A 27520-nucleotide genomic window follows, 5' to 3' on the forward strand; every position below is an offset into this window, starting at 1 on the left:
CTACCAGGATCTCACCATTCTACAAAGAAGTGATCGTTGATGTCAAGAGAGGGGTGAGGCAGGGTGATACCATTTCACCAAAACTCTTCAGTGCCACCCTCGATAACATCATGCGACGACTGGAATGGGAAGGAATGGGAGTGAAGATAGATGGTCGGCAACTACACCACCTCCGCTTTGCTGATGACATTGTTTTAATAACACCAAACATCAGCCAAGCGGCACAAATGCTGGCCGACTTTGACCATGAGTGTGGAAAGGTAGGACGACAGCTGAATCTTACAAAGACGATGTTTATGAGAAACAGCTCTCAATGGAACTACCACCTCCGAATGCAACAGCTATGTGTACCTAGGTCGAGAGGTCAACATGACAAATGATTTGGCACCCGAGCTGCGCAGGAGGAAGAGAGTGGCTTGGAACGCCTTCAAGAACGTCGAAGAAATAGCTAAGAGGACGAAGAACCTCCGGCTCCGGGCACATCTCTTTGATTCCACTGTTCTTCCTGCATTAACATATGTCTCAGAGACCTGGGCCCTACACAAACAAGATGAGAATGCTATTCAGGTCTCTCAAAGAAGAATAGAGCTATGCTTGGAATATCACGTTTCATTCAAATGAGAGAAAGAATCCGGAGTTCTGACATCCGTCGACGATCAAGAATCAGGGATGCTGTCTCATTTGCCAAGGTGTCGAAAATCAGATGAGCTGGTCACGTAATGAGATTTAAAGACGACTGCTGGACTAGAGCTGTTACTGACTGGATTCCGCGGGATGTCAAAAAACCGCATGGCCGCCCACCTACCAGATGGTCAGACTTCTTCGTCAAGATCATGAATGATCGGTTTGAGGCCCTTCATGTTCCCGGAGCGAACAGATGCCATTGGGCTACACTAGCACGTGACAGGGACAAATGGAGACGTTACTGGCGCCCGCTCGAGCAAATCGATGACTAATGGGAAGTTAAGTGATTAAGTGTGGGTAGAACCCAAGTTCTCCCATGTTCAAGGCAGACCTTCTGCCTCTAAGCCACATCCTTCCCCCTTTGTACTAGGAATCACTCTTTCTGGTGGTTTCCAGGATGATATGCTGTGTTGGATTTTGAACAGGTCTCCTACACACAAGTCAAGTACCTTCTTATTCTCTGTATTTTCTGTCCAAACAAATGCCATTCTGTCTTGATTACTATAGCTTTTCATTATCTCACTTAATTTTCATAGTAATCCTGTGAGGTTAGATACTTATGTTGACTTCATCTTCCAGCTGAGAAACTAAGACTTGAAAAGGTTAAGCGCTCTGTTCAAACTTAGTGTGTGACTGAAGAGGCTCTTTGGAACTGAAGGGCACCTGCTTAACGTGCTTTACCCATTCTTAGGACCTGCTGAAATCATTATTTCCAAAGTCCGCTCGAACTTCAGTATTGGTATCAGTATATTATTTCATAACATCAGTTACTCAAGAACTTGAATTTTCAGTGCCTTTAGAGTTGGACTGATGGAAGGCACGCTAGGATGCTCAGGATTTCTGGCTCTGTCTTTGCACTAAGAAATCACTCTTGGGCTTAGGGATACCAAGAATTGAACCCAGTTCTGCCACGAGCAAGGCAAGTGCTGTACTTGCTATAACATCTCTTCAGCTTCAAATTTTTTATTGTTTTTACTTCACATTTTATCAGTGGATGGTAAACGTGAAATCCCATATTTCTTAAGTACATATATGCTTAGATCACAAACTTACTAATTTACATTTTTTTAATAGGGCTGCTCCCAGCAGTGTAGGGGTGACTGGGGCCAGTGGTACTTGACATTAAGGTGCAGGCCTTTTAGTTTGGGGCTGGGTGCTAAGGGTCCTTGTGGCATTCACCAGCCGCACCCTAGCAGTATTTCAGGGGCCATTCAGTGCTAAGGATTAAACCCAGGACCTCACATGCAAGACATGTGCTCTATCACATAAACCACCTCCAATTCAACAACTTATTTTTTTACTACATCTCTAACTTTTACTATAGCTGCTTGTTTTGTTTTTATTCTTTCTACCTCACTCTTCCTCACTTATTTTTTTCGCATTCCTGTTCCCAACAATTCAGGGAATGTGCCCTAAAGATAAGCTTAATTTAAAAAAGTGAAAACATGTATATAGGTTTAGTTTATCAAGTTTATAGAAGTTAAGTAATTTGCTGCTAATGAAGGCAAGATTTTTAACCCAAATCTTAGTTAACAGTTAACCTTCCTCGTTTTTTTTGTTTGTTTTGTGGGGAGAGAATGAGGGTTTTTTTTTTTTTATTGTGCTGGACAATGGGGACAGATACAGCGGGGAAACTGATAATGATCTGTCTTTGTTTTTTGTTTGCTTTAAGAAGGTAGGTTTCCACTGGGGATGCTGAATAATTTACTGAATAAGTTTGAAAACCTCTGGTCTAGATTTTAATACTCTATAGTATGCTTGCACCTAACTGAATCAAGAAATGTAATTCAAGTTCTTTCTGAAACTCACCATTTTTAGCCCCCAAATTTTCTATTTTCAGTGAAGGGATTTATTTGTGTGACTGTTTTATTCATGCCCTTACTACAGGAGCTCTCTCCTGAGCTGCCTTCTTTTTCTCTGTGGTTTTATTAACATTTTTATTTGATTAAAATCACAAGAAAGATTTGCTTTTTATAATTACTTCCTTGTTCTTTGTACCAAGCAACTTATGTACGTTAAGTATTACTTCACCCTCTTTTTGCTGCTTTATCAAAATAATAACTTACTGTCTCCCCATTTAAAATAAAACATGGTCATGGTTAATGTTTTGCTTTATTTTACGGAGAGGAATAATGAGTAGCAAGAAGACACTTGTTTTTTCTAGACATGAGGAAACTGAAAAAATTATTAGGAGTCAGTGTGAATAACGAAAAAATACAGTAAATTTCACTTATTGGAGCCTATTTAATCACAAAACTATTAAACTAAGAGAACTTTTTCTGTTTTTCTGTTTCCAAGTTCCTTTGCAATTGTACTATTGCTTTTCTTTATTTGGGGACACACCCAGGGATGCTCAGGGCTTGCTTCTAGCTCTGGGCTCAGAGATCACTCCTGGCAATATCGGGGGAACATAGGAAGCTGGGTCTAGGTATGAAAGCCGGGTCTGCCATGTTCAAGGCAAGCACCCTCCCCTGCTGTACTCTCTGCCCTGCACGGTTGTATAAGAGTGAGCACTCAGTGCAACCTTACTGAAGGAGTGATACTAAATTTTATTTTCGTATTGTAACTCATGATACCCCAGTTTTGTAAGTAAATGTAAGTTATTCTCTACTCAGCCAGTACAACTGATTAAATACTCTGTTATGCAGAGAATAGAAACAGACTACTCTAGTTTTTAGGTGGTTATAGACTGCAGGAAGTCATTTCTCCCATTTCTGGATATTGCAACTCCAAAAATAAGGCCTTGTCTCTCGAGGACCCACTTTTTTGGGATTTTTAGGATTCTTTTTACTGTGTCTTTACTTGGCAGAAGGGGCAAGGGAATCTTTCTCATATCTCTGTCTGTTATGTGGGCGATGTTAACCCCATTTCTGAGTGATTCACCCTCACATAATCTTCCAAAGGGCCTGCATCCAAATCCAAATACCACTCCATAGGGTTTAACATGAGAGAGAGAGAGAGAGAGTTAGTTGGGTGGGGGTGGGGTAGAGAAATGGGTGGGATGCAAAACATTCAACCCATTCCCACAACTAGCATTTAACAGTGATGTGCTATGTTGTTATAATAATGCCCCCCAATAAATCATGCCTCCTTCTGTCTATGCTCTTAATGTTACATAGCTCTTATGGGTAGAACCTAAGAGATCCTTGCATGCATGAGAACTAGCTCTCTTTCTCTTTTAATACTGCCCCTTGAAAGTCTTCTAAACTTGTGTTATCTTGACTCTTAGACTTCCCCTGCATGGATTTTTGAGATTGTCTTTCATTAAAGCTGCCAGAGTCGTTTATGCTGTGCCCAGTAATATTCTTTGGCTGCTCCTTGCTCTGTGCTCTGGTTTGTATATGCATAGCATTAGCTAAGCATGCTGCTATCCATCTGATCATTATCTTCTTTGACCATTAGTGAAAAATATAAAATAAGCAGTCTTGCCCGTCAGTACCTCCTGTTCTCAGATGACTAAAGAAGTTCAGTCTGACTTACTGGTCACAAACAGGGATGACAGGCTTTGAAAGCTTAGGCCCCCATCTTTTAGGTAACTAGCTTATTCAAGTGGGATAAATTGAAACATATACTAACCTCAGACAGACCAATAGAAGAACTGTATGTCCAGTAAAGAGAATCAGTGGGCTTATAGGATTATGAGACTGGTATTCCAAACTTGATTTTACTCGAGTGTCTGCCAGGCTAGAAGTACTTAAATAGTTTTGAGACAGAATTTCTTCTCAAGAAAACTGTAGTGTTTTTTTTTTCCCTTTGAAAGTAGAAAAGTTTATTGGAAAGTAAAAGAGAAAAGAAAAGAAGCTCCCCGAGTATAGGACTAAGTTCGCAAACTTTAGTTTTGCTCTTAAGGTGATTGAGATCCAAACATGGAGTACTATAGGATAACATTGGTTTGTCCTTTCTGCCTTGTCACAGGGAGCTTAGGTTTATTGGGTTACTCCCATCACAGCGCTCCCATTCCTTTGTGTTTATTTGTAACGTCTTTCTTTGTGCTCTATTAACTTGTAAATATTGTTTTTCTCTTCTCCTTAAGTTCTTTGCATAGTTAATTCAAAGCAGAATCCTTTTTGTATGGATACAATAAGAGATACATGGAGGCTTGTAGGGCAGCTTTCTTGGGAACATCTTGCCACAGTCTCAGACTACAGTGCTCAAGCCAGATTAATTTTTCCTAACCCTAGCAGGGTCCGAATCTAGTTATTACTTTTTGGATCATGACAGCATTTTTCCATGACCATGCTCTTAACTTATAGTTATGCATTATGGCACTTTAGCCAGGCCCATCGTAGTGCCAGGGTAGCACATAGCTCACTGCTTTCCCTGGGTCCATCCAGTCCCTCGGTGAGACCCTGTTTTTGGGGTGGTAGGAGATAAGGGCAACTGAGGCTTAAGTTGAAAGAACAGATGCCCAGGATGAGAATATCATTTAGAGTCTATTAACTCCCACTTTGTGAAAGCATAGTATTAACTGTTTTCCTGTGTCCGTTCAAAACAGGACATTGCTCTGAATTAACTATGCAAAGGACTTAAGGAGAAGAGAAAAACAATATTTACAAGTTAACAGAGCACAAAGAAAGAAATTACAATAGCACAAAGGAATGGGAGCACTGTGATGGGAGTAACCCAGTAAACCTAAGCTCCCTACTGCAAGGCAGAAAGGACAAACCAATGTTATCCTAGAGTACAATCTCCTTTACTTAAGGTAAATGATTAACCATATCTACAAATACCTTCGGGCTGGAGCGATAGCACAGCGGGTAGGGCTAGGGCGTTCGCCTTACAAGCAGCCAACATGGCCGACCCGAGTTCGATTCCTCCGCCCCTCTCGGAGAGCCCGGCAAGCTACGGAGAGTATTCGATGTGCCAGACACAGTAACAACAAAGTCTCCAATGGAGACGCTACTGGGCCCGCTCGAGCAAATCGACGATCAACGGGAGGACCTTTACCTTTACCTTTTACAAAATACCTTCATGACAGCCTTCCTGTTTGAATGCTACTAGAGCCTAATCAGGTTGATACATAAAATTAAACATAACAATAGTCATCATAAATATAAACAGGCTACAATGCTAATCATTTGAAGATTGATAAAAGTTATTTCTTAACACCCATACAAAGTTTATGAAGGACCAAGATAATAGACTACAAAAAGATAGTCCAAGAACTTTGTATCTCAAGAAAGGGAGGGAACTAATTCTTCTGCTTGCACATGAGCTCAGTTGTAAAGTCATCTGAGGTTCTGTGCCTAAAGTCTACTTGTGTGAGTATAGTTTGGAGGTAAGTCTAGTGGTTGCAAAGAAAAACTATAGATTCAGTTTCCACAGAGGCAGCGGGAATCTTCTTTCCACTGAAGAAAGATTAGGGATCAAGGAACCTAACATGTCAGTCACAGAAGATGTGACTTTTTGTCCCCAAAGAACCCTCAAATATCTGTGACAGGGTTGAATATGATGATCAAGGGAGCTCTGTTACTTGGTGTTACATTTTAAACTGTGTTTGATAAGAATATAAGGTACTGTCTTTAGATAAAGAAACAGACCAGAAACTTACTCAATAAAAACCAACTTTTTCATTTGCAATGAGTGAAAGCCTTAAAACAATGCCCCCAAATTAATCAAGTTCAAGTTTTATCGTATTATTTTGGACTTAAGTGTTCAATTTCATTCTGTATAAAACTGCTTTGCCACTTACAGTAGCTAAAACTTTTTGTTGCCTATCATTTAGAAATCTTGGCGTCTAAGATTCTTTTCTTTTTCTGTTTTTGGCCCACAACAGGCAGTGGTGCTCAGCGTTTACTCTTGACTCTGCTCAAGGATAACTACTGGCAGTGCATATCTGATGCCAGGAATGGAACCTCAGTACTGTCTGGCCATAAATTATTAGTCACTGTCACTGTCCTCCCATTGTTCATCTATTTGCTCAAGCGAGCCCAGTAAAGTGTCCATTGTGGCAATTGTTACTGTGTTTGGCATATCGAATATGTCAAGGGTAGCTTTCCAGGCTTTGCTGTGCGGGCGAGATACTCTTGGTAGCTTGCTGGGCGTTCCGAGAGGGGCGGAGGAAGCAAACTCAGGTTGGCCATATTGTCTGCGTGCAAGGCAAACGCCCTACCCGCTCTGCTGTAGCTCCATCCCCGGCTATCGCTGAATAGTATTATATATAAATACAACCATGCACAATATTAAATTTTAGTCTCCAGGAACCAGGAGATAGTACACTGTATGGGGTGCTTGCCCTGCATGCAGCTGATTCCGGTTCACTCCCCAGCACCAATTATATGGTCCCTGCCCTCAGCCTGCAATCTCTAAACACAGAGCCAGGAGTAAGCTCTAAGCACAGCCAGTATGCCACCTCCCCCCCATTTTTTTTTTTGATAAATTTTAATCTACAGTGAATTCCCTATGGAACAGTGGTTTCAATATTTTTATTGCTCTGCCTGCAAGATATAACAGAGCTAGAGTACTGCTTTGCTTTCCTTCAATTCTCCAGCACCACATCTTCACTTGAGCAGTTAATTTGTTTGTATCCAAATCTCTGCTATTTAAACTAACGTTGCAATAAGTAAGTAAGTCAGTAAAGGCCCTCCCGGTAATCATCCATTTGCTGGAGCGGGCCCAGTAACGTCTCCATGGGAGACTTTGTTGTTACTGTGTTTGGCATATCGAATACATCACATATTGAATACAGCACGGGGAGCTTGCCAGGCTCTGCCGTGCGGGCGAGATACTCTTGGTAGCTTGCTGGGCTCTCCGAGAGGGGTGGAGGAATCGAACTCGGTCGGCCATGTTGGCTGCGTGCAAGGCAAACGCCCTACCGCTGTGCTATCGCTCCTAGGTATCTATATGTATTTTAAAGTTATTTTATTAAATCACTGCCCTTATAGACATATAAGGAGTAGAATAGATGCCTTTTAATGTATTTCTGTTCTTAGACTTTTGGTTTTTTTGGTTTTTTTTTTTTTTTAGAAAGCTCAATAGTGTTTCCCTTAGTAGTTGTATCAATTTACAGCTCTACCAGTATTTTATAAGGTTTTAGTCTTTCTCATTTTTCTTTTCTTTTACATGAGAGCCATTCTCATATTTACAAAGGTGATTTTTTTAATTCACTTTTTATTATAAATGATGAATATTTTTATGCCTGTTTTGGATCTGAATGTCCTTTAGAAAAATGCCTCTTCAGAGTCTCTGCCTATACTTAATCAGTGTGGTTTGTTCTTGTTGAGATTTGTGAATTCTTTATATATTTTAATATTAATCTCTTGTCAGATAAATTATTTTTAATATCTCCTCCCATTAGTGGGTTATATTTTCGTTTTGATGATGGTGTATTTTGCTGTCCAGAAGCACTTTTAGAGGATATTGTCCCATCTGTTAATTTTTGCTTTTGTTACCTTGTTGAAGATGATTTCACAGTGAAGATGATTTTAACACAATAGGTGTTAAAAGCATTGATAGTAATGAAAATAAAAGTTTTTTTTCTTTTTAATGCATTTTGTGCCTCTGGACATTGGATGTTCTTAAAATTCCCTTTTTTATGCCAGCATTATGAAATTTTACAAATTTTTTTTCACAGATGATACAAGAGAGATTAAATATATGGACAGTCTTAACCTTTTAAAAAGGGTTTTCTATTATTACTTTTTAATTTTTTTTTTCAGGTTGTCCCCTGTATCAGATGTCCTATGTTTCGCTTGCTCTAGAGAGGAAATTTCCAGTTGTTGCTTTGCTGTAAGGGGGAGGGTTACTGTATTATGCCAGAGAAAGGAAACCTAAATGTTCACGTATTTATCTTTCCCTGTTCCTATTTCCTGAGATCTGTAACACCTATTTTTGAGGTTGGTGTTATTTTAGGATTTACTTTCTTTAGGCTTTTTTTTTTTTGAGTCACTAAAACATTTGCCGCCCCAGCTTTTAGAAAATCCTCTAATTTCATTTCCTCTCATTTTCTTTGTTCTTATGAATTTATACCTTTCATTTGCTTTCTTCTTTTTTTTCCCACTTCAGCATTTAAGTACGTGTTTGGTAAACATCTGGAGCAAATGCCATTCAGTCTCTTCTATCCTTAAATAAGAACTTTTTGTGTGATAATAAAGCTCTGTGCAAGTTCAAACCCTGGAAAGATGATAAATCTCTGCTAGATTTGAGATAAAGCCTTCAATAGTTTTTCTCGTATTTGAAAACTCGACTATTTCCAAGGCAAATTTCCTTTCTGGATTTTGTTTGGACTAAATTTTGCATTTCTTAAAATCTATTAGATTTTGTTCTGGTCTCTATACCCCACCCACTCGTTTTTATCTTGTAAAATATCTACATATCCTTACGTGAAGCTAACAATTTATTCCCCTTCCCACCCTACCCCTTTTCTGTTATTATGATTTTGGGGTGCGGGGGGAGGGGGTCGGAGTCTGCATCATTGCAGTGTCCAGACTTATGTACATGGTTGTTATGCTCATTCATTTGGTTGCTGGTGCAAGATGGGGGAGTACCAGGGATCAGACTTGCTTCACATGCGTTCCATACAGGTTTTCTGCCAGAGATGTTCTCATGGTTCTATTTTTTAATTCTGCTCACTTGCCATCCTATTCTCTGATTTGCAACAACTCCTACACATATCTCAGTTTCAAATATTCTTAACTCTCTGAGTGATGTATTTCCTATTTCTGTCATAACATATGACTACAAAAATTTTTGGTGACCTTAAAACAATTACTTGTTTATAATTCTGGAAGTTTAAAGTTGGTCTAAGTAGACTAAAATTGGAATATCAGCTGGGTTATAGTATTGTTAGAAGCTGCAGTTTTTTTTTAATGGTGTTTCTTTCGCTGTTTTATTTCTTGTCTTGTGGCCAAAACTGTCATCCTCTCACTTTGACCTTTGCTCCTCAACTCTGCTCACTCTTGTAAAAAATTCATCTTTGTATATGAGCTATCTTTGAATTTGGATCCAGAACCATCTGCTCATCTCACAGTCCTCAGATTGATCACACCTGTAAAGTCTCATTCTCCATGTAAATTGACATTTTCACAGGCTCAAGCAATTCGTATATGAACAGCTTTTCAAGTGCCATCATTTTGTCTTCCACAAATTATGACACTAAAATGATACTAATGACACTCTAGGTAAAGAGTCATCAGTTATTTTCTTAAAGTTGGATATTCCCATCCAGCCTTGATTATATTTGGGCATAATTCTTCAATGGGTAGGGCGTTTGACTTGCACGCAGCCAATGTAGCCAACCCGAGTTCCATTCCTCTGCCCCTCTCAGAGAGCCCAGCAAGCTACTGAGAGTATCTTTCCTGCACGGCAGAGCCTGGCAAGCTACCCGTGACATAATCGACATGCCAAACAGAGTAACAAGTCTCACAGTGTTACTGGGCCTGCTCGAGAAAATTGATGAACAACGGGAGGACAGTGACAAAGACATCCTTTAGTTGATGTAGTTCTTTCTATTTTAATCTGTTCTCATTTAATACTTTCTAAAATAGTAACGTAATTATGAAGTTATGCGTGAAACATTCTTTAGATCATAGTTACTTAAACTGTGGGTCGCAGTCCTATATGAGGGTGACAGAACAATCTTTATTTGATATTTTTCATTTGTTTGCTTTTTGTACTTTTTGTCTTATGAGCCAGATCTGACTCAGGAATGACCCCTTGCTGTGCTTTGGGGTGATCCTATGTTGTCCCAGGGTTTAAAGCAGGGATTTTAACTGGGAGCAGTGATTAAGACACTGCTTTATCTTTATACTATTTTTATGACCCATAAACACCTATTTTAAAATATTCTTATAATATATTAATATTTTGATTTATAGCTCTATTTTATATATTTACCCAGGATTCATTAAAATTTCTCAATGAAAACTTTATGAAGCTTTGCTCTAGATTAAAACCATTTGTTTTGTGATAAAGGAACCCATATTTAGATCGTGCATTAATATTAATGTGTGTTAAGGACCTAGCAAGATAATAAAACTTATTAAAGTATCCCTGTGACAGTTGATAAATCTTAGTTTTCCAAATAATCCAAAAATTAAGTGATATGATAAAGGACCATAGTAGAGGTATGGAAATAATAAAGGGAGTAATTAATTTTGTTTTCAGTCATTCAACAAATATATCTTAGAGGTGGATGAATTTGAATGAACTTTGAAGCATTAATTCTTTCAGAGAATTAGAATTTAGTTTATTTTAATACTACCCTCCTTTCTGCCATTAAAATTGTGTGTACTTGAGGGAAAAAGAATTGCTTATTGGGGCTGGAGCAATAGCACAGCGGGTAGGGTGTTTGCCTTGCACGCAGCCAACATGGCCGACACAGGTTTGATTCCCAGCATCCCATATGGTCCCGCAGGCACCGCCAGGAGTGATTCCTGAGTGCATGAGCCAGGAGTAACCCCTGAGCATTGCTGGGTGTGACCCAAAAAGCAAAAAAAAAAAAAAAAGAATCGCTTATTTTATCTTATCTTCATTCTTTCTCTCTCTCTCCCCTCCACCCCTCAGCCCAGATTTTGTCTGCAGCTGCTTAAGAAAAGATGGCTGATTTTAACCTCAAAGAAGTAACATTAATTATAGGTGTGGTTACTGCCTGCTATTGGAACAGCCTCTTCTGTGGTTTTGTTTTTGATGATGTTTCAGCAATACTAGATAATAAAGACCTGCATCCATCTACACCTTTAAAGACTTTATTTCAGAATGACTTCTGGGGAACCCCCATGTCTGAGGTACGTATATATTACATCTCTATGTTTGTTTTTTATGTATACAAAAGCCAAATGTGTTAGGTATAACTATTTCTTGATTGTTATGTTTTTCTCTTTATGTGCTCATGTGAGTCAGGCAAAAGAGAGGGCAACTTGTGGCATACTTAACCATTTAAAAACATAGGTAGATTCAGCATAAATACATTAGACTGTAGAGATAAAAATAGTATACTGACTTGCTCTTCGAGCTTGTGTTCTCCTTTGAACATGTATATTACCTGCATGTTTCTATATCTCTTTTTTTTCCCATACCTTCTTTGCTTGCCTATTTCCACTTGAAGAAGCCCATGTTCTCACTTGAATACATACTTCTCTCTTTCTCTTCCCTTATATCTCACATCTAAATAAGTTTCAGTAAGACATATGGAGCATCACCCAAAAAAAAGTATGTGCACATAACATCGTTTTTTTTTTGAAAAGACATAAATTCCTTCTGAAAAAGTTTAAATTTCAGTCAGATCTCTTACCTAATTGTTCTTTTGGTTTTTACATTGAAAGCCCAGTATTAGATCATTTTCATGAGGGTGTTTTTGGTATTCTTTTTTTCCTCCAGTGTTACTTGAGGCACTGTGACTTATAATACTGTTAATGACAAAGGTTCATTCATAAAGTGTTCCAGCACCATATCCACCACCAATGGGTGTCAGCCATTCACGATGATAGTGTTTTTATTTTACCAGTAGCCATATTGTGAAGGACAATGTTTAATTGTTGGAATTAAGCCCCTACTAACTTAGATTCTAATTCGAGGCCTATTATTTAATAGCTGTGAAATAGGTCACATTATAGTTTTCAGATAAAAAGTGGTTTTTCTAATACATAAATAGGACCCAGTGGAACACTTACCTTGCACTTGACTGATTCCAGCTGACAAGTGTTCAATTCTTAGTGCCACCCATGGTTCCCCAAGCCTTGCCAACAGTGATCCCTGAGTGCAGGGCCTGGAGTAAGCCCTGAGCACTGACAAATGTGGCCAAAAAAAAAAAAATGATACCTGAGAATAAATAAAATAACTTGTGTATATAGTATATGGTACATAGTTATCGAAACATAAATGTTTTTTCTCATTTGTCAGCATTTGTGGCCCCTTTCACATTCTCTTAAGTTTGGGAGCTTCCCAAGGATGGGGTTGGATTTTCATTCTTCTAGTCAAAAGTAATTAAAATGTATGTTCTGTTATTTAAAAGGAAGACTTTTTTTTTTTGCCATTCTTACCCTTTCCCAATGCTCTACTTAAAAATGCTTAATAAGGGTAAACACGGTACTTTAACAAACATTTTTTATTTTCTAAATATTTTTATTTCCCTTTATCATCAGAGGCCCTTAGAAATATATGTTGATTCGCCCAACTTACTAAGTATCTGTTGTGATTTAATAAAAATCATCATGTTGAGATTTGCACTTTAAAACTTGATTAAGCAATCTCATAGATGTTGGAGTGATAACACAGCGGTAGGGCGTTTGCCTTGCACGCAGCCAACATGGCCGACCCGAGTTCGATTCCTCCGCCCCTCTCGAAGAGCCCAGCAAGCTACCGAGAGTATCTCGCCCGCACAGCAGAGCCCGGCAAGCTCCCCGTGACGTATTCGATATGCCAAACACAGTAACAACAAAGTCTCCAATGGAGGCGTTACTGGGCCCACTCGAGCAAATCGATGATCAACAGGAGGGCCTTTACTTTTACTTACTATAGACGATGGATCATGGTATTATACTGCCTTTGTTTTGTCATTTTTTTCTCCTCAGCTCTGCAGATTGAAAATTAGATTTTGTACAGATCCACTTGCGCTGGAGCAATAGCACTGCTGGTAGGGCGTTTGCCTTGCATGCAGCCAACATGCCTGACCTAAATTCGATTCCTCCACCCCTCTCGGAGAGCCCGGCAAGCTGCCGAAAGTATCTTGCCTACACGGCAAAGCCTTGCCAGCTACCCGTGACATGTTCGATATGCCAAACAGAATAACAAGTCTCACAATGTTACTGGGCCCGCTCCAGCAAATCGATGAACAATGGGAGGACAGGGACAGGGACAGTGCAGATCCACTTAAAAGACTAAGAATACATCAACAAAATTAATTATTAGTACACTGTTGCCTCCTTATATATCACTGTAGGTATGGTCTCTGCTTATAGGGAGATGTACACTCAGGAAAAACTCATCTTAGTCATATTTAAGCTTTCTTGACAAGCCTAAAATTAAAAATTAACACTTTCAGAATCTAGTGGGTAATGTCTTCAAGTTTCTAAGGATTTTTGTGCCACTATAGTTATTAAAAGATAATTTGCGTAGTTATTAAAAGATATTTGGGAAGGATATTCTTTTTTATTTTATTTTACCCTGAACATTGTTTTATTGTGATGCTATAAAGTTACAGTTAAGGTGTAATATTTATTTTTAATTTTTATTAGTGAAACACCATGAGGTACAGTTGTAGACTTACAAATTTTTGTGCTTGGATTTCAATTATAAAATGATCAAATACCCATCCCTCCACTAGTGCCCATTTTCCTCCACCACAGGTCCCAATATCCCTCCCATCCCCCACCCCATCCCACCCCCCACATACCCTGCCTCTATGGCAGGGCATTCCCTTTTGAACTCCCTCATACTACAGTCTTTTGACTCTGTGGGGTCCAACTGTGTTTAAATTACCTCTTTGGAAGTTCATTCATCAGATGTGCAAATACTCTATTTATTGATTGATTGTGGATTACAGTTCTGGCTGCCCAGTAGAATTTTGGGGAGCATTTAAAAATCACCAGTCCCCCACCTAAAATCGGTATAGTCATATCAGAGTGGGCTATAGACATCCGTATTTTTTTGTCATATTTTGTTTGCTTTATTGTTGTTTTGTGGGCCATTTTTTAGAGGTCATAAGAGGGATTTTTCACTCTTTAGTTATCCAAATAATTAGTCAGCCATTTATGGTTGAGCACTACCAAGCTGTAATGAAATGTACTCTTAAGACGTTTTGTCTCCAAAGTATCTATGTTAGCTAAACTTCTTCAGATAACCAACCTGACTATTTTTGTCATCACTGTTCGGAGATCAACATTGATATAAAACTATTAGCTCATGTATTCATTTTATTTATGCTTACGTTAAAACTGCCAGCAACTACATGGAAAGTATCATGCTAAGTGAAATGAGTCAGAAATAGAGGGACAGACATAGAAAGATTGCATTCATCTGGAGAACATAAAGTAACAAAATAAGAGACTAACACCCAGGAGCAGATGTGATAAATACCAGGTTGTTCACTCCATGGCTTAGAAGCCAGCTGCACACTGTAGGGGCAAAGGCAGCTCAGATAGAGAAGGGAGCACCAAATAAAGGGTGCTGGGAAGATCCGCACAGGATGGGAGATGCATGCTGAAAGTAGTCTCTAGACAGAACATGATTGCCATCCAATGTCTCTTCTGCAGACCACAGCACCCAAAAGGAGAGATAGAACAAAAGGGAGTGCCCTGCCACAGAGGCAGGGGGGGATGGGGGGTGGGAGGGATACTGGGATTGGTGGAGGCAGAGAATGGGCACTGGTGGTGGGATGGGTACTCGATCATTGTATAACTGAAACCCAAGCACAACAACTTGTAAGTCTGCAACTTTACCTCATGGTGTTTCACTAATAAACAAACAAAAATGACATCTGCACTTGTTTGTTCATTGCAGCACTCTTTACAATAGTCAGAATCTGGAAAAAACCTGAGTGAAAAAAAAAAACTGCCAGCAAATATAAATGTTTATAAATGTTTTTCTTTATATGCCTAAATATATTAATGAATTTAATTGTTTTGTTCATAATGAAATTGTTTCATTAGTGTGAACCATGTGGTAAATTGCATTATTATAATGGAATCATAAATAGATTAGCACTCTAGCATAAATAGATTAGCACTATTTATGGAATCATAAATAGATTAGCACTCTAGCATAAATAGATTAGCACTCTAGCTTGAGCAGGCACCAGTAATGTCTCCATTACGAGACTTTTATTGTTACTATTTTTGGCATATCGAATACTCCACTGGGACCTTGCAGGCTCTGTCATGCGGGAGGGATACTCTCGGTAGCTTATCAGGCTCTCTGAGAGGGACAGAGGAATCAGTAAATAGATTATGAATAAATTAATGTGTAATTTTAAAAAACAATTAATCTCTTGGTCATATTAACCTATGCCATACATTCATTGAATAGATGAAAACAGTTGTATATGTATACTATAACTAAAAATGCATATTCATTGCCACTTTCTAACTTTCTATTTTCCAAGGGCAAATATGTTCCAGTAGAAGAACAGTTCACATTTACAAGGTTTCTAGACTTCTGCTTTCTTAGTCAAGTACCTAGCACCCATTCAATAGAGTGTCTTATAAAAGAATTTTGTGTGCTCTATCTGAAATTTGAAGAATCTACAGAAATTTGCTAATCAGTAAAGAATATTTTATTCATGATGTAAATATAAACAGAGTGAATGTAAACATATTAAAATGCTTACATTTCATAATGAGAAATGTTTGTTCTTTGTGCTTCTAATATTTCCTAGAAGGTAAGAACACATAATTTTCTATCTGTATATTAATTACATCAAAATGTGGTAAGAGGTAGGAAAAATAAAAGGCTAAATTTGGATACCCTTATTTAAAAGTGCAAGAAAATATTTAGGATGGCATTTTACAAATTTTGACCTATTTTTCTATATGACCTTTTTTTTTTTTCTCTTTTGTGGCAGGTAGAGGGTTTCACACCGTTGATATAAAGGCTACTCTCAACTTCATTTTCTGTAGGGCTGAGAGTCAGTAGTTCTTGCATGCATGTACTCTTACTAGCCGTTTGAGCACCTCCCTGAACCCTGGTGGTTTTTTATCTTATGCTCTGGTTAAATGTAGATTCTAGTTTATAAAGAAAATCTATATTTTGTTCCTGTATTGCTCTCTCTGTAAGAAGGCTTGGGGTTTAAAGTATTTAGGTTAGTACAATTTCCTGAATATGAGACAGTAAGCTGTACAGGTGTGCATTCTGTTCTTTTATTTTCTTTTGAAATCTAGCCAATAATTATATAAATGTATGTCTTAGTAGTTAGAATGCAGGCTTCGGAGAGAATTTATTTGCTCCAGTTAGACCAATGCTACTGTTGATCAGCCTTTTTAAAAAAGGAAAAAAAACTTGCAGTGGAAGAGAAATAGTTTATATGTTCCTCCTTTACTATTTGTTTTCGAATTACTATATGTACATAGTTCATTGGGTTTGGACTAAGGAAATAGAAAAATTCAGATTCAGAAGCTGTTGTGTATATATTATTTTTAGGGTTTTTTTATGATTTTTTTAAATTTTACTGCTATTTCATAGCCAAATGTAGACTTCTCAAGAGTCAATGCAATAATTTCTTTATGTACCCAGAGGACCAAGATACCTTAGTAATTATTGGAGTTTTTTCCCCCTTCCAGGAGAGAAGCCACAAATCTTATCGTCCCTTCACAGTACTGACATTTCGCTTAAATTACCTGCTTAGTGAACTGAAGCCAATGTCATATCATCTTCTCAATATGATTTTTCATGCTGTGGTTAGTGTGATATTTCTTAAAGTCTGCAAACTTTTCCTGGACAACAGGAGCAGTATGATTGCTTCTTTACTTTTTGCAGTGCACCCAGTACACACAGAAGCAGTAAGTAAAAGTATAAATCGATTTATTTTTACAATATCTACAATAATTATAATAGTTCTACTTTTAAAGGGAAAAAATGGCTGTGACTTCAAGTATTTGAAAATTCATAAATTAGCATGTTTTAATACTAGACATTGACATAACATGTAATTTTACAGCTGGTATGAATGACTACAGTTAATTGTGGTTATTTGTCAATAAAGACTTAAAATACAGTTAAAAGGAAATTTATATAAAACGTGATAAACAGAATGTGAGCAGATATAAATAGACCTAATAAATAATAGTAGTTTCATATTGTCTTTTGCCAAATATTTAATAATTGTAAACTCTCTTTGCTGTTGCCAATATGTCTACTAGCCCCTACCTACAAAAATATACTCTTAAATATTTTACTTGTCCTGGAGACTTTGGTTAGGTTTTATTCTTTTTATGAGGTTTCAGTTGTAAGCAAGAGTTTATATATTTAAAAATGCATGTATTCCAGGGGCTTTCCATATCTCTCTATTTTGAAAGTTTTGGACAAATCTAACTCGACAAATATTTTACGTACTCTTACAAACTGATTAGTCTCTTTTAAATTTTAGTCAGTTCAAAATACTTAAAGGGAGACTTTCAGAGGTTTTATATTTGAATGTTTAGATTTCAGACTTTCAATTTTTTGTATTTTAGTTTATTAATAAATAGCTTAATTTATGATGGTTATACAGAGAGAGGCCATAAAGTAGAGGAAGACAAATTATACACCTCAAGTAAGTTGCTTGTCTTAGTAAGTATGTGGGTTATAATGACGTATCCCAGATTTATTTTCTTAACGTTACGTATTTATTACGACATTACTTAAAACATTTTCACTACCTTTGGTTTTAAGAACACTTGCATCTTAAGAAAATATGCAATACTTAACATTTTTTCTTTCTTCTAAATGAAAAACACTAAGACTATATAGAATGTTCACAAGGTTAGCATCTGGAGGACTGGGTCATATTTCTGACACTACATGGTTGTCTAACCACTGCATCATACCAGGAGTAGCCCCCAAGTTTTCCTGCGTGGGGCCTCCAAGACAATAGATAATGTTCTAGATATTTTTATTATAGTTATAGTAAGATGGAGAAACTGTAAAGGGTAAACAGCACCTCTACCTTAGTGGGACAAACTCCTCTGTATAATTATTTTAAAGTCAATAATAAGAAGGACTGTTACAAGTCATGTTTTTTTTTTTTAATAGACGATACATAAATTAACCACAAGAGGGCACCCAAAGAATGTCTAAGAAATTTAATATATGCTTGAAAAGTTAGAGCAGTTTACTGTTTTTTTGTGCTTTGCTGTTAGGTATAGCTTAAATTTCAAAATTCTGTTCATTAATATGAACCTCCCACTCTGTTTGCTTTCAGGTAACAGGTGTTGTCGGGAGAGCAGAACTTTTGTCATCTATCTTTTTTTTAGCTGCATTTTTGTCGTACACCAAATCAAAAGGACCCAATAATTCTATAGGTAAATGCCTAACACTTGATATTTCTCTCAAGTGATAAAACGTGATTATCTGAATCTTTCTCTTTTTTTCTGTCAGGTGTGGGGGTCATACCTGGTGGTGTCAGGGGACTGTATGTAGTGCCAGGGATTGAACTAGGATCGGCCATGTGCAGGGCAAGCACCTTGACCCTTGTACTACCTCTCCCGCCCAGTTATACCTAAGTGCTTCTTATATGTCACACTTGAAGCAAACTTACTGTGCTTTTATATTATATGGGAATATGTAGGAGATATACAACATCATTATTATTGAAGAGTTTTACATACTTTATCATGGCTAACATATTTTAAATGTTTTTAGTTTACTTTTATTATAACTTAGGCAAGTTGGCTATAATAGAATTTAACATTGCCTCACTGCCCAGGTGCCCAAACTCTTCACCAGTGAACCCTTATGTTACTTTCAGTCCACCTCATTATTCCGTGCTTATATTCACAAATCATCCCTGAATTTGATATTCTCAGTTCTGTAATTCAGGCCCAAGGGTTAGGGTTTATTCCCTTGTTTTGTTACACTGTATAATATAGATGTGTGAGATTGTCCAGTGTTTGTCTTTTGCTTCTGGTTTAACACCTAATGTGATACTATTGTGAGGGGGCCAAGGGGGAGGGTGCACACAATGTGGTACTCAGTGTGTCTAACTCTGCTCTTAAGGATCGTTCTTGGGCTCAGAGATAATGCAGCAGTCGGGCGCTTACCTTGCATGCAGCTTACCTGGGCTTGGTCCCCAATACCCCAAATGATTCCAGAGTAATCCTTGAGTACAGAACCAGGTGTAAGCTCTGAGTACTACTGGGTGCCTCCCACTCCTCCAGCACCCCCCCCCCCCCCAAAAAAAAATATAAAGGGTCACTCCTGGTAGGTCTAGGCAGCCCATATGTAATGCCAGGGATTGAACCTAGGTAGGCTGTTTACCAGGCAAGTGCCGTATCCACTGTACTATCTCTCTGACCCCATACTATTATCAAAATTTTTTAAATACCTTGGATGATAGGTATCATGTTGTTAATTCCATCTGGTTGTACCTCTGCAAATTATAAAAACTGAGACTTTACTTGCATTTCTGTAAATAACACCTAGAATACTGAATTGTTAACCCATTAAAATTAAAACCCAAATTTTAATTTTATATTGATCATAGTGCAGCTATTTTGTTTTTTGATTTTATTTATTCTGGTTTGGGGCCACACCTATTGGTTCTCAGGGTTACTCCTAACTGTGCAGTCAGAAATTACTCTTGGCAGTGCTCAGGGGACTATATAGGATGCCAGGAATCAAACCGCAGTCAGCCACGTAAAAGGCAAGCGCCCTCCCCAATGTACTATCTCCCTAGCCCCATTATATTTATGGAGACCCTATCTTGAAAGTCTACCCTCAGTAACACTTTGTATACAAAGCGTTAGCTTACTAGTTATAATAATTCCAGTTTAAACCAGCTCCGGACAATAAAAAAATTATTTTAGAATTTGGGCAACACCACTGTACAGAGAAGTAAACCTGTTATTTGGTTCAGGAGTTTAACTGAAGAAATTTGCTATTTAGATATTGTTCTCACTGTAGATCAAGTTGTTAATTCTTAGGAGCCTAATTGTATGTATGTGTGAAAACAAAGGTTCAAGAAATAGTGTAACCAAATACCTTTAGCAACATATATTTGTTCCAGCCACTATGCATAATGCTTTTCTGACTAGCAACACAGTCAGCAAGGTGGTCAAGAGCTTAGACTCCAAAGTCTAGTTTCACACTGTAGACTAACTAGCTCCATTTTATTCCATTTGGAATAATCTCTCTGTACTTTTACTTAATTCCAAAGTGTAGCCAGTAGCTCCTACTGTTGCAAAAATTAGATAAGTTTTTAAGGCATTTAGAAACAGCTTATCTGTTTTCAATTTTCTATTGTCCATCTTGCAATAACTAAGATAACTGCAAAACAGTTTCTTTTTTTTGACATCATGCTAAGTAAAATTTAAACAGAAAACATTGACCTACACATAATACAATGGTAAGGCTCCTGTTTATCTTTTTCACCATATCTTCTGCCATTTTTGCTTTACCTCTCTTCACTGTTGCTAACTAGACCTCACTATTTTTCTAATAGGGCAGACACCTACATTCAAAGTTACTAGTCTTCTTTCTTGAAATTTCTTTCATTCTGTGTCTTATTGACACCCTTCATGTCATCAGTCCTCAAGTCAGTTTCCCTGTTAAAGAAAATTCCCCTGTTATGAATAAAACAAGCTTTCACTTACATTTTTCATTCTTAGTTTACTTCTTTCCCTCTTCCTTTTCGTCCCTCCATTCTTTCCCATTTTTTCATTGCTTCCTCCCTTCCTTCCTTGCTTTTGTTTCATACCCGACTATATCAGGGCTTATCCTGGCTCTGCACTCAGGGAATCACTCCTGACATTTTGTTGTAATTTTTAAATTGAACTAAAATAGTTTAATTGAAAGAAATATACTCAGAGAAATGTGAGGGAAGAGAAAGAGCTTCCCGTGTTTCTCAAGAGTGCAAAGAAAATTAATTTTAGGAGAAGGTCATACATAATTTTTCCAGGTTTTTTTGGCCTTCTCAGCAAACAGAAAAGCTAGTCCAGGTACTATTATAGCAGGGAAAGCCTTGGATTCTTGGTATCCTTTCGTAACTTATCACAACCTTTAGATTCTCCTTTTCTGGAGTGGCTCACTCTTCTCTGAGTGTTACTTCATTACTTCATTTCTCCATGTCCAAAGAGCTCAAGATTTGTATCTGAAAAGGTTTTATTTCCCAAAAACTTAAGTACCAGTTCCCATGCCTATCTGCCTGTGTATTCTCCCTAGAAATTTCACCTTTAGCTGGCGTAGGTATAGGTATGCCTATTTAAGATAGTGAAATCTCATGCTAACTTACTGTTAATGGGGCCTAGACAATGATTGATTTGATTTCAGAGTATTATTCTGAAAGTGAAATCTGATACACTAGACAGTTTTTAACTGTTAAGTCCTGGAAGAGGAAAACTTTTCCTGAGGCAAGTTAGTGTTTAGAGCATGAAAATAATAGTTATAACATAAGCTTTTGTTTCTGCAAGAGAAAGTGTTTGTTTCTGTTTCTGCCAGCCTTTTCTGCAAAGACATGCAGAGATAAAATACTTCCTTTTAGAAAAGAGTAACATTTAGTTTGTCCTTAAAAGGACTGTTAAGTCCTTGGTGGGTTCATAGGAGTAGATGCACTCATCTTCTATCAGTTGGTCATTGGTTGAGGTAAACAACTTAAATAGAGCTGAACCCATCTAGAAATTTCATCAAGTTTTCAAACACTGAGAATGTCTGGATGTGTTGGTCATTCCCTTTCTATTTAGCCAGTAGTTGATCCAGTGGTGATCCAGTTTCCCAATGTTGTCATTTTTTTTAAAGAATAGTTTTCAAATACGTGTTAACCTGGTCATTTGTTTATGGTCCTTGAGAGTTTGGGGCTTTGTGTTCTGGAGGCTAATCCCACTTTATGCTCAAGGTCACTGGAGCTGTGCTTGCGACATCATGTAGTGCTGTGAATTTAACCAGGGTCAGCCACATGCTAGTGCCTTAACCCCTGTACTGTCTTTGCAGCCCCCTTATAGTCTTTCTAAAAATAAGACTGATGATTCATTTTGCCCAATATTCAGTTTCAAGTTGTTAATAAATTATAGATGTAAGATATAGAATCCTGTGTATTTTCAAGTATTGGTCATTTCATATGTGATCATTTGTTAATATGAAATTAAGCCTGAATTTTCCTGTAGCCTGACTAACCTCACTTTTGTTTTAAATGTTAATGTATTTGAAAATTTAAACTACAAATAATTGAAAAAATAACACAAATATGAATACAGAATCGCAAGTTTTTAAAATTATATCTAAATAATAAAATATCCTTTATGATTTTATAAAATGTGTGATTTTATGTTTTTTTCTTTCTTAAATTGCAGTGTGGCCCCCAATTGCTTTGACAGTGTTTTTAGTGGCTGTTGCAACACTGTGTAAAGAACAAGGAATAACAGTTGTAGGAATTTGCTGTGTATATGAAGTATTTATTGCCCAGGGGGTAAGAAAAAAATAGATTTTTTTTGTATTAGCCTACTTGAAAGAGATTTATAATTTTCTTTTCAGAAAATTCTACGTTGTTGTGTGTTGTTTTTTAAAACTTCTTCTCTTTTTTTCCAGTATACTTTGCCATTATTGTGTACTACTGCTGGACAGTTTCTCCGTGGGAAGGGTAGTATTCCATTTTCTATGCTGCAGACAGTAATAAAACTTATTGTTTTGATGTTCAGTACACTATTACTTGTTGTGATTAGAGTCCAGGTTATTCAGTCCCAACTTCCTGTGTTCACCAGGTATGAAATTCTGGTTGCTTTTTATTTTTTGATCATTCTTTTTAAGTGATTGTAAATTTTCCAGAAAGTCTTTAACTTACAGTATTGAAGCTTTTTTTTAACAGATTATTGATATATTTTAATTTAAAAACACCATACATTTAAATTTAAAACATACTAATAAATTTTAGATACATGTTAAATTAATAAACCACCACTTTTAAGATAATGACCCCCAATTAAAGTTGTTTTAAAACGTCTATATTCTTAGTGATTTTTTGAGTTTCTCTGTATTCTGTATTCTCTATAATTAATGAAATATCTGATGGTAATTACAGATTTTTCTATTTCTCCTTGCAATTCAATTTTTTTCCATGAGTTTTGGAACTTATTAGATGTATTGGGTTTTAATTTCCTTCTAATGAATTGATGTCTATTGTTTTTAAATGAGCTTTTCTCTCCCAGTTATAATAGTCTTTACTCAGAAATTCACTTTGGTTTACATTAATATAGACAGTCAAGTTATCTTTTGTTAGCATTATGTGTGTGTGCCTTTTTCTTTTTCCTTTTTAATCTACATTTTAATTTTTGTGACTGAGTTGCCTGTTCATGAAGTCCCTTCAAATCTGTATAGTCCCCTCAACTCTGGGAAGTTCTTATGGATGATTTCTTTGTTGTTGGGGGGATCCCATGATTCTTAGATTGTTCCTCTTGAATTTATCCCATAGTTCACTGATAAGCTGTTCATTTCTTTTCAAAGTACCTTCCACCTTCTGCTGTTTGCTAGTCATCTCCTCCTTCTCATCTTGGAGCTCTTCAAACATTTTCTTAGCTTCCGTTATTCTGTTGTTCAGAGCTTCTACTGACTTTTTTTTTTAATATCACCTACCATGTTCTACTAATTTCTGTCATTTCTTACTATAAGAATTTTTAAATTTCAACTCTCAGACTTTCTTGTGCTTTGCTGACCATTTGGACCATTGTTTCTTTGACTTGCACAGCCTCATCATGGTGTCACTAGACACTGTCTAAGGGTTTACTGGTGCTATTTATGCCTTCAGTGATACCGTTTTCTCTGACCAAGCTTGGTGGATTTCCTCTTGTTTTCCCTAATTATTTTCTAGTGCTCTTGCCACGCTAGGCATGAGTCTTTTTAATTAACTCCCCCTGAAGATTGCTGAGAGATTAAGTTAAAGTTTGCTCTCTCCTTCGCTTATCCTCACAGAATGACAAGAATAACTGAGCAGTATGTAATACGTGGAGTAGATGTTCCCCCTTAGGAGCTATGGTGTGGGCCCTTAAATATGGCGCATGTCAGTTGTGGAGGCTACTTGAACCCACCCAGGATGAAGGGGCTCTGCCTCCCATCTGGAATAGACCCAGTGATAGCAGCCAGAGGCAAGCGTCCCCTGGGATGGGGGAGCAGCAAGCAGAACGTCAGGCAGCAGCTTTGGTGTGGGCCGTTAATATGACACAGGTCAGGTGAAGGCTACTAGGACCCACCTGGTAAGCAGGGGTTCTGCCTTCTGTTCTGGAATGGGCCCAGTGATATCAGCTAGAGGCAAGACTCACCTGGGATGGTGGAACAGCATGCAGAAGGTCCGACATTAAACTCTTACAAGTGTGCAGTATGTATTAAATTATGTCTTCTCAGTGCTGCAGTGCAATAAGAAGATTACATATAAAATGTTGATTTTTTATTTAGTATTTTATATATATAGTATGTAAGTTTTGTTTAATGATGTTTTAGAGTTGTTTTTTTTTTTTAATATTGTTTATACAGGTTTGATAATCCAGCAGCTGTGAGCCCAACTCCTACAAGACAGCTTACATTTAACTACCTCCTTCCTGTAAATGCTTGGCTTCTATTAAATCCTTCAGAGCTGTGCTGCGATTGGACCATGGGAACGATACCTCTGATAGAGTCATTTCTAGATGTTCGAAATCTTGCCACATTTACTTTCTTTTGCTTATTGGGAACTTTGGGAGTGTTCAGTCTTAGATATCCAGGTGATTCCTCTAAGACTGTTTTAATGGTAAGAAACTTTGAATGTTTCAAATAGAATTTAATTGACTAATTAGAGCCCGTTTTTAATTCATCAAAATCACCCTTTTTTTAGCATAAGTTTTAGAAATTTATTTTCATACAATTATATTAGAATTATATTCGAATTTTATATGCAAACATGATTTGTACATTCAGCATATAAAATAGAAACTGCTTATGAATTTTCCTACTTCAGTAGAAGCTCTGAAATCATTTACCATATGCCAAAATTAATTTTTAATATTGCATAAATGCATTTGTAGCCATGAAATTCATTTGTCCATTCATTTAAAAAGGTTATAATTGCTGGGAAACATACCAGCCAGCATTTAGAAACTGAAGATACTATAATAATAAAATAAAGGTTACCCTTCCAGGGAACTTGCATCCGATAGAAATTTGAAGCCAACCTTTGAGATACAAAGAAAATTGAAAGAATACAGAGCTTGGTGGAAAAATTGTATTTACTGATTTATTTCATCTCTTTGATTTTGGTGCCTTTGAAAAATCCAAGTAGAGATTCTGAATACTGCTTTGTGTCTGGAGTTTGGATGAGAGATCTAACATTAAACTTTTTTCCCAACTTTTCTTTATATAAGAAAGTTACTGGATTTGCTTGTGGAAATTTATTGTCACTGTGAACTGAATTTAAAAAACCTGTTGCTTAGGTAGTAACTTAGTTACAGTAGTGTTAATGTTTACACTTTTAATGAACAGTGTTTGAGATATTTTTGGGGTGGTAGGAAACCACATAGCAGTGTTCAGGTTTTACTCATGGATCTGTGTTTAGGAATCACTCCTAGTGATGCTTAGGGCACTGTTTTTAATGCTGGGAGTCAAACCCAGAGCAACTGTGTACAAAGTAATCACTTTACCCACTATTCTCTTTGACCCTTGATGTACAATATTACTGTATCTTCACTTCAATCAAAATGCCTAAGACTTGCCACCACTGTCCTTAAAAGTTACTTCTGGTCTGACACTCCTTTCCCCTATACCACCCCTCTCTTTTAAAAAGTTTTTTGATTGTCAAAGAAATGAAGATAACTGAAACCAGGATGTGCATATGAAGTCTTTTGTATAAATAATAGAACTACCTTTCTCAACCAGTATTTTGTCACTTTCTCAGAAATACCATTCTAAATGCAAAGATTGAAAGGTAATTTATATTATATATAGACTATTTAACTTAATTCTCATCTTTCCAGTGAACAGTTGAAAGAGATGAATCAAGTGAAAAGAGAGGAAGCTATAATTGGATCTTGAAAAATCCTCATATTTAGATATGTATAAATGAAACTGCCTAAATAGTGGATAGAACAGATGGATAAGAACACAGGAAAGTATTTTAAGAAAGACAGAATGACCTATACTACTAGGTGTTACTGAGTAGAAAATTGATAACAGTTGGATTTCACTGGCTGGGTATTTAGTTGAATTTACTTTTGTGAAATGATTTGATTAGAAGATGAAATGAAGACTGCTAATGTAATCTTTAGAGGCACTCTATCTTTGAGTATATGAGTATGAGTATATGAGCATGAGACAGTCTTGAGCTATTGCATTATCTAGGTAAGAAAGGATTGCTGGTCATGCAGAGGTTTCAAAATTTTCCGACTGTTGATAATATGTCTTAGAGATCTAGGAGAGCATAGAGATCTAGAATTGAAAGACCTTCAGAGGTTGATGTTGGGGAAGATTTTTTGATGGACTTTTAGAACTATTTTCATGGGAGTTGTCTGATATTTAGAAGCAAGTGCAATATCAGCACTAAGAGATTACCTTACAAAAGCTTATGTATGCAAGGAATGGAAGTCATGATTAAGTATGGTTAAAATCAACTTTTTGTTTCCAGAACTAAAGTCTTTCCTGACAGTATTTGGAACTTGCTTTATACCTCAGTCATATAATTAAGATGTTTTGTTGAAGGAGAAGATACTTAAGGTTGGAGAAGCAATAACAGATTTAAATATGTGGAAAAATAGGTCCATATGTTATTTACTCATGCTGATTAGAAATTGAGTAAATAAAAGAAGGAATGATTGTATATTGCAGGAAAGATAATAACAAGCATGAATGTGAATGTTGGGTTTGTTTCATAGCAGAGAATTACAAGGAATTTTTGTTTTAAAGCTTTTGTTTTCCATATTTCTAAGTGTGGTCACCTGCTGAAAATGACCTAAGCCAAAGTTTGAGGAAATGACGATGAATAATGAGCATTCAGAATAGTCAAGGAGTGCGGTGGTAGTGGAGTCAGCTCAGGAAATCTAGGAATCCTTAGTAATATTCAGAACCAATTTGAAGTTGATGATTATAAATGCATGATGACATCAGTCTGCTCTGCTTGGGAATTTTTTCTCATCATACATTATTACTCAAGTAAATGCAAACAAGGCAAGTGTATGGTAAAATACACTCAAAACTGGCATTCTGATATTAGGAAGACTGAAAACAAAAGGGAAGAGGTAGGTAAATTTAAATATTGATGAGT

General features: G+C 37.0%; 1 protein-coding gene across 2 annotated transcripts in view; it reads left to right on the forward strand.

Moving 5' to 3' along the window:
- The window catches only part of TMTC3 (transmembrane O-mannosyltransferase targeting cadherins 3), a 43098-nt gene that overhangs the window by 3645 nt on the left and 11933 nt on the right, over positions 1 to 27520 (forward strand). Inside the window, exons 2-7 of one of the 2 annotated variants that reach the window (XM_056117326.1) lie at positions 11188 to 11408; positions 16896 to 17114; positions 18515 to 18614; positions 22596 to 22711; positions 22831 to 23003; positions 24766 to 25018. In XM_056117326.1, the coding sequence (XP_055973301.1) occupies positions 11220 to 11408; positions 16896 to 17114; positions 18515 to 18614; positions 22596 to 22711; positions 22831 to 23003; positions 24766 to 25018 (1050 nt within the window). In that variant the 5' untranslated portion in view covers positions 11188 to 11219. The remainder of the gene's footprint in view (positions 1 to 11187; positions 11409 to 16895; positions 17115 to 18514; positions 18615 to 22595; positions 22712 to 22830; positions 23004 to 24765; positions 25019 to 27520) is intronic. The other variant, XM_056117335.1, reaches the window with a different exon arrangement.

Source organism: Sorex fumeus, unplaced genomic scaffold (genome assembly GCF_029834395.1).
Source record: "Sorex fumeus unplaced genomic scaffold, SorFum_2.1 ptg000003l, whole genome shotgun sequence".
In the NCBI taxonomy this organism is placed as follows: domain Eukaryota; kingdom Metazoa; phylum Chordata; class Mammalia; order Eulipotyphla; family Soricidae; genus Sorex; species Sorex fumeus.